The sequence below is a fragment of the Coturnix japonica genome, chromosome 27 (assembly GCF_054131305.1).
Source record: "Coturnix japonica strain WE chromosome 27, WE-NBRP24, whole genome shotgun sequence".
Taxonomy (NCBI): domain Eukaryota; kingdom Metazoa; phylum Chordata; class Aves; order Galliformes; family Phasianidae; genus Coturnix; species Coturnix japonica.
Window position 1 is genome coordinate 8,001,342 of NC_140689.1, and position 7,802 is coordinate 8,009,143.

A 7,802-nucleotide genomic window follows, 5' to 3' on the forward strand; every position below is an offset into this window, starting at 1 on the left:
ACATGTAAAAAGTGCACTTCCACTTTCTTCAATTTTCACATCTGAAAGTTCCTTGATAAAGTAATTAGGTTTTTCTGGAAGGAAAAAAAAAAAGGATGAGGGTGTAGGACAAAAGGATTTGTTACCCCAACAAGTCCCAAGCATACAGAGGTGTCCTGAATCTCCTTTGCCCTCATTTCAGAATATCACATAGAGATGCAAAGAGTCTAAGAAGACCACAGAGTCCACCCATTTACATAGGTTTGATAATTCCAGTAGATATCTGGAAAGTTCAATACCATTATACATGCGCTGGTAGGATCTCATCTGATAAACTGCATATAGTTTTGATTACACATATTCAATAGAGACTAATTCAGATTGCCATCTTTTCTTGGCTCACTAACACCCAAGATCATAGAATCATAGAATGATCACAGAATCATAGAGTGGCCTGAGTAGAAAAGGACCTCAAAGATCATCTAGTTTCAAACCCCCTCCAAGGGGTCACCAACCACCAGACCAGGCTGCCCAGATCCACATCACACTGGAGAATCATTCAGTTTCCAGATTATTTTAAGGAAAAGATTTTAATCCATCATATTTTCTGAAAACTAAGAATTGATCCTGCTCAAGGAAACAGAAGAGAAAAACATCACCCACAGGCTGCAGATATTTACCTCGACTTCTCTACATGCCATCCCCAGTGTGCTTTTCAACTCACCTTGCACAGTGACCCTGGCTTTTGTTATGGAGTCCTCTGTCTCACAGGGGTACTCCCCACTGTCCTTGGCAGTAGAGTCATGGATGATCAGAATGTCCCCAGTTCCCTCCTGCTGCAAGCTGTACTTCTGGCTTTTTCTGATTGCTTTGCCATCCTTGTACCACCTGATGTTCAAATCCGGTTTTGACAGCTCACAGCTCAGGCTGATGTCCTGCCCTGCTGCTGCTGTCTTATCCTCCAGCTGTTTTGAAACCTCAGTAGGTTTTCCTGGAAGAAAACATTGCTTTTTGAGTAACATACACTTAGGGTAGGATGCCTCTCTCAAAATACATGCATCTACATGCTGGAGATAAGTTAGAGAGGCACTTGCAACAGACGCCATCCTACAGCCAGCAGTAATCTGCAAAGTACAGACAATAGAATTCCAGGCAGCATTTATTCTCTCTTAAATCTACCCAATTGAGGATGATGAACCATGTCTGAAAACTGCCTCTTTCTTCTCTCCACTCATCACACTGGGAGCCTCGGATGATGCTCTCAGATGCACATGTTCTAGATAGGAATTTGTTGTACAGCTAGATGATGTGAAGGCCATCCCTTCAGCTTATACTTAGAGGATATTTGCTCCCACAGTTCCCTCAACAGATCATTCCTGATTTACTGTTAATGGAACAAGCTGTAGTGAGATCCCCATTTCCAACACTACCCCAGTGCTTTGGGTAGTTCTCACATTTGTGTAAAATGTTTCCTCCTTTTACTTATTTTTAAGAGAAATTCTCAGTGCTTCGAGGTTCAAGTAGAAGGTTGCTATTCACTTTAACCATATTATGAGTTAGCTCTCACGACAATCTTATCAGAAGACAGTTGAAGGAATCAGACCCCAGAATCTCTCCCATCTCATTACCTTTCACAGACAGAGAGGCTTTGGAGGTTAGACCACGGGCAGTAAAAAACGACTTCCCCAGCGTCAGTAGGAGTCACACTTTTGATAATGAGAGTATATTTCCGACTCACGTTAGAAGCTTTAAATCGCCCACCACTTTCCACTCTGCTTCCATTCAGTGTCCAGTTGAACTCATCAATGCTTTCATGGGACGGAATGCATTCAAAAGTACAATCTTCTCCCTCCTGGATTTCAGTGTTTTTCAGCCGTTTGGTAATGCCACTATTCAGCTCTGGAAGGTAAGAGATAGGTTAGAATGAGGTTTATATGGAGAAAAGGCATTTGTGACTGACATGAGTAGCAGTACTGGTGTTTTAACTCAGGATTTGCAGAACATGGCTGCATTCCTTACTGATGTATTCTGTAAGACATTCTCCACTCAGAATTACCAGAAAGCTATAAAAAAAAAGAGATGTGAATCTATTGTCTTTGCTCTGGAAGAACTACAAGGCGAGCAGTTCAGTCCATGGAGCAGAATGAAGATTCAATGAGCTACAGAGGGAACAACCTAACAGAGAGGACAACTCTAGGATGCTGTGTGAGAAAAAGAATTTTGCCTATGACAAGAAATTAAATGTTTCTATTAGCTAATTTGTTACCATCCTAACCCTACTGGTATTCAAACCATTTCTCCATTTTAGGGATGTTTAGAAAGGAAATATTTCCAGGACATTCTTGATGTGTTTGGTGATTTTCATGGCAAAATGAGATACATTTACATCAAAAGCAATGGGAATTTTCCAGACATCACTGTGCTAAATTGCAGTAATACACTTCTATTGTAGAAACTATTAAGGCTCGTGCGGGAATAGGTGTAAGACATAGTGACCACACTGAATGTGCTTTCAGCACTCCTTTACTTTCCACAGTACTTACCCTGAATGCCGACCTTTGATTTGGCAACATCAGTGCCAATATCACAGGTATAGAAACCTGCATCTGACTTCTTGAAGTCATGGATAAGGGGACATAGGGTCTTCCCAGACTGTACCAGCTCATACTTGTTGCCAGAAGGGAGCACAACACCGTCCTTCTTCCACACTGGTTTGACCTTCTCTTTAGAGACTTCACATTCCAATTTAATCACACCCCGCTCCTCACCAAAAACATCATCCAAGGACTTCATGAAGACAGCAGGCTTCTCTGCAATTAAAAAGGCAAAACAGAACAATGTGATACAGAAGTTGAGACATTTCCAGTTCCTTTCAGATTTTTAAAGAGGGATAAATAAATCTTTACCAGCACTGACAACACCAATATAGAACATAAAGCAGTTTCATGTCTGTTGACTGAATGCACTTTATGTAATTCTGAACTAATCAGTAGGAGAATACAGGGAACAGGAGGGACAGCCTGCATTGCCGTGGGTGGGACTGATATCATATGAAGTAATTGGGATGCAGCTCTTCTAAAGCTGGAGAGCTGGCATTGCCCTCACATGGAGCAGAGCTCCTACAGCAGGCCACAGGATTAAGAGGATAAGCTGCTGAACACTTTTGATTTTCCTGTTTTATTGACTCCTTTTATCTATCTTCTATTTCACACATCAGATGTTTATACTGGGGAAAAAACTTCCACCAAATGCAAAAGAAAGGAGAAAGAGGAAATCCTTCAAACTCTGAGCGCATAGAGTAAAAGAGCTTAATTGCTGGGGAGAGCAGATTAGAATCACAGTATCCTTAGAATTGGAAGAGACCCTTAAAGGCCATCTAGCCCAGCTCCCCTGCAATAAAAAGGGACATTCACAGCTAGATCAGGTTGCTCACAGCCTGGTCATTAGTCATCCCAGAGGCAAAACACACATTGAATGATCTCTCCCTGCAGTCATAAATCCTTGGAGACAACAGCATTGACACTGCATGTTACTGAAGCAGTAAAAGAAACTGCTCTTGTAACTCTCCTTGTGCTAAATAAAATGATGATAGAAAGCAATGGAATGCTTTGGCAGGACACCAAAACCATCCTCCTTCCTTGATATCTGCTGCAATGGAACCTTCCAATGGAAGAAAGCCTCTGATGACTTGTCACCCCAGAGAGGTGAGCTTTAGAAGCAGGACTGCTGCACAATAGAATGAACTGGAGCTCCTTAGCATCTCTTACATCCAGGAGGGGTGTGATCAGGCCCACCTATCACCTTCAGGTGCGCTTTCTGACACCTTGTCTGACTTCACTGTCACTGTGCCAGCATCCTCAGGCTTAACCTGCTTCATTGTCAGTGTGCAGCAATTGCCAACTTTCTTGATGTCACTGTAATTGTCGGTGTAAAGGAGGTTGCCATTCAGGAACCATTCCACGTCCTCGTCATTATGGGACAGCTCGCAGGAGAAGACAGCAGAGCTCTCTTCTTCAATTTCTACATCCTTCAGGTGCTTCGTTACTTCTACATTGCAGGCTGTGGGGAAACAAGGTGAACTGTTACCACTGTTACTATAAATCATACTGGGATGTGGTAGAATGGTTGGACTAGATGATCTTTGTGTAATCTTCTCAGTGAAGACTATACATTTATAAAGTTAGCAGGAGAGAACGGCAGAAATCAACCCCAAGAAGAGAAATCTGAGGTGAAATAGGACATGGAAGAGGTCACCCTCCCTGCTCATACCTTCAGCTGTCAGCGTGGCCTCAGTCTCTGCAATTCCTGCCTCGCACTTGTACACATCAGCATCATCGGGCTTCAGCTTCAGAATCTTGAGCTCTGCTGAATGCTTATCCCTCTTGATCTTGTACTTCTCAGAGGGCTTGATGAGTGTGTGGCCTTTGAACCATTTCACAACCTTTGGAGAAGGCCTGAAGTCACAGGACAGAATGACAGAATGATGTTCCAAAGCTGTCTTGTCCTCCAACTTCCTGGTGATTTCTATATGGTAATCTGCAAAGCAGGGGTGGAAGAGAAGAAAGGATGAGGACAATTGGAAGAAGAGGAAAGTCTCTTGCGTGTATTCCATTCCAATTAATGTCATGTTTACAATGGTTCTTTGAACGACTCTAAAGATAAAACAAACGATTGTCTATAGGGAATGCCATTGACTACATTTCTATAAAGTAATACTGTATATTATCTACCAAATGCAAGGTCCAGCTCTTGTTCTGTGCTTATTAAATTGCTCCCAATTGTTGAGGCTTTTATTCAAATAAGAGTGAGTTGAAAATATAACAAGTACTTTAGGATGTGAATGGAGACTCTTACGCTGGGGACAACAGCAGATAAAAAGCCTGCAAGTTTCTTTCAGATGAAATCAATGACAAACTGCATCAAATTTAGGTGCTACCAAACTTAACCTTGTCTAGTTCAGAAATACAATTAATTTCACCTGATTTGACTTCTTTGGTATAGCCCAGGACAAAACCTCAGCTCTGTAGATCTGAATAGTAAGCACATCACAACTATTCAAACAGATCTTTTACTGAGATGCAGCTGTCTCATTTAGTGTCCAATGACTTTTAACTGGAAATGGAGCAGACCCTCCAGACACACACACAATATTTCAAAGACCCCAGTGAAGGAAGGCTGTACGTTAATTAATTCTTCATCTTCATGATGTAAACCAAGCCAGGATATGTTACCTCTGACAAGCAGATTGGCTGTGGATTTTGATTTGCCAATTGAGAACTGAATGGTGCTTGTCATATCAGTGGTGGTTTTCGGTATGGTCAGCTGGTGGATGGTGCCTTCTTGCTGCATAATCAAGTTTCTGCCAGCCTGTAAGACTTCCCCACGTAGGAATACCACTTGGGAGGTTTCACAGAAGGAATGGATATCTCGCATTCAAATTTGGCTTCTTCAGGCTCAGTCACATCCTCATCACACAGCTCCTTTACAATATTAACTGATTGCTCTTTAAGAAGGATGGAACAAGAGAAAGCAGAGATTTAGAAGGAATGTAAAAAACCCTTACATTATCACCCCACTTACTCACGTCAGCATTACTGCACATGAACACTACACCTATCAGCTCAGAATGCCTTGAAACATCATTAAAAAATAATATAAAGAAAGGAATATTGTTAAGAAGTCAGACAATAAGACTGACAACCTGAAAAGAGCCCAGATCTTCTGATTCCCAGTCCAACATCTAAATCAATCCATGACCTTCCCATCCCAATATCAAACTCCTCGCATTACGAAATGGAAAAGAGGTTCAATGAAACACGGACATTGATAATTACTTTGGTTAAATACAGCAACTTAGCTCTGAACAACAAGTTTTCACCTAGTAAAGGTCTCTGTAGCTCAAATGTAATGACTCTACTTAGGAGAAATTCATTTTCCAGGAAGTTCTTGCCCTTATAATAGTAACAGTGGCAAAACTGGGGACTGAACTCTTGAGTAGTGTGCTAACTCAAATGTCTCCCTTTTCTTTATCACACTTAACATCATATATATACCCTAACATTGTATATATTAAAAAAAAAAACCAAAAACAACCCTGTGCTCTTTTCAAACAGCAAGAGAAAATGAAGCAAAAGTCAAGCTATGTTTTTTATCCCTCAACGTTCAAACACAAATCTGAAGTTTAAAAGTAGAAAATCAACCTCATAAGAAAATAATCTGTTCTACTTAGCAAAAGTAAAACCCAAAAGACAAGCTGGATATTTTGTGGGCAGAAAGGTAGGTAGGTAGGAGTTTTTATTTCGGTGAAAGGTCCTGATGGCGTTCAACTTTTTTGACATTCTTGCAAATGATGTTAGCTGGTCCATGTCACTTGTTCCACCCTAACCTCAGTCCCAAAACAAAAGGGGAACTCCCTTCTGAACCTTCTTCACTTCATTTCAGATGTCTTATATGCTTGATCTCCAACCCACCCCCCACTCAGGAGAAAGATCCCCCTCTTACACCCTACCATCTTGCCGCATTCTGATGTTGTCATCAGCCTTCAGCTTGTTGTCATCTTTGTACCACTGGCTCTGAACCTCATCGTGTGAAATCTCAGACAAAAGATGCACTCCCATATTCATTCACTTCCACATCTTCCAGTGCTTTAACAATCTTGATATCTCCAGCTGTGAAACAGTAGAGATATATTTGTCAGGGTATTTCCAGAACTGAGTGCAGCATCTTTTCCTTACACATATTTGCATAGAAAATAAGTAGGATTATGTTTTATTCTAAACCATCATCCATTCCTGAGTCATTTCCCTTTTCAACACAGTCAATGCATTATTGCCCGTGAACTTAAAGATAGACTTACTAGCTACAATGGAGCTCCCTGCAAACAGTTTTCATGGAAACCAGAACCTCATTTATTCTAAAAACTTTCAAGCAAAATTAAGGGTAGAAAAACAATAGAACTGACTGAATCTTTAAGGTCATTTAGTTCCAATCCCCTGCTATTGGCAGGGACACCTCCCTCCACACCAACTCTTCTCCTCAGGGTCAAGGCTTCTCTCAAATCATTCTCCTCTAAGCCTGTGCCTGTGCTTGGGATTGCCCTGACCCAGGTGCAGGGCCTTGGACTTGGCCACACTCAAGTTCATGAGGCTGCCAAGGTCCCACCTCCCCAGCCTGTCCAGGTCCCTCTGGGTAGCATCCCTTCCCTCTAGCACATCAACAGCACTGCTCAGCTTGGTGTCATCTGCAAACTTGCTGAGGGTTCATTTGATTCTACTGTCCATGTTGCCTACAAAAATGTTAAATAACACTGGTCCCAACACCACCCTCCACCTGGACACTGAGCTATTGACTGCAGCTCTCTGAGTGTGACCATCCAGACAGTTCCCTATCCTGCAACTGGTCCATCCATCAAAACCATTTTTCTCCAGTTTGGTGACCAGGATGTCATGCAGGACGGGATCAAATGCTCTGCACAGGTCCAAGTAGATGATGTCAGTTGCTCTCCCATTATCCACTGATGCTGTTACTCCATCATGAAAGGCCACCAAGTTCGTCAGGCATGGCTTGACCTTGAGGAAGCCATACTGGTTACCACCATCACCTCATCTTTATTTTCCAAACTATGCCAAGGAGAAATAGACAGAACTCTACAGTGTCGTGTCACTACAAACCTGTCTGAATCATTGGCTTCTCTGCATGCTCATCACTAGTCTCTCCTTAGCTTGTGTGCCCACAATGCATGGGGAATGTCAGCCACAAATCTTACCTAGGGGACATCTTTGCTTCAAAATCCTTTGAACATCACACAATCCCTTTTAACTCTC

The 7,802-nt window shown here is 42.0% G+C and overlaps 1 protein-coding gene across 2 annotated transcripts; it reads right to left on the minus strand.

The window, feature by feature from the left end:
* Positions 1-703: 703 nt before the first annotated feature.
* LOC146756498 (obscurin-like) lies at positions 704-6,648 on the minus strand. Of its 2 annotated transcripts, XM_085524450.1 has the most exons (6): positions 6,488-6,648; positions 5,211-5,482; positions 4,249-4,515; positions 3,774-4,038; positions 1,608-2,789; positions 704-970 (listed from the first exon to the last, which is right to left on the minus strand). In XM_085524450.1, the coding sequence occupies exons 2-5, from the start codon at positions 5,410-5,412 to the stop codon at positions 2,756-2,758; spliced, it is 768 nt and encodes a 255-aa protein (XP_085380576.1). In that variant the 5' UTR covers positions 5,413-5,482; positions 6,488-6,648; the 3' UTR covers positions 704-970; positions 1,608-2,755. The 2 variants fall into 2 exon arrangements, with proteins under 2 accessions (XP_085380576.1, XP_085380577.1); XM_085524451.1 differs by lacking the exon at positions 704-970 and having other exon boundaries at positions 2,744-2,789; positions 3,747-4,038.
* Between the last annotated feature and the right edge of the window lie 1,154 nt (positions 6,649-7,802).

What these genes read in the sequence shown, in the direction of transcription:
- LOC146756498 (XM_085524450.1), bottom strand. Translation starts at nt 5,412, where the DNA reads ATGCGAGATATCCATTCCTTCTGTGAAACCTCCCAAGTGGTATTCCTA. An exon ending in GGCCACGCTGACAGCTGAAG is followed by an intron (nt 4,039 to 4,248) that starts GTATGAGCAGGG and finishes GTTTCCCCACAG; the next exon opens with CCTGCAATGTAGAAGTAACG. An exon ending in AGCGCACCTGAAGGTGATAG is followed by an intron (nt 2,790 to 3,773) that starts GTGGGCCTGATC and finishes TTTTAATTGCAG; the next exon opens with AGAAGCCTGCTGTCTTCATG.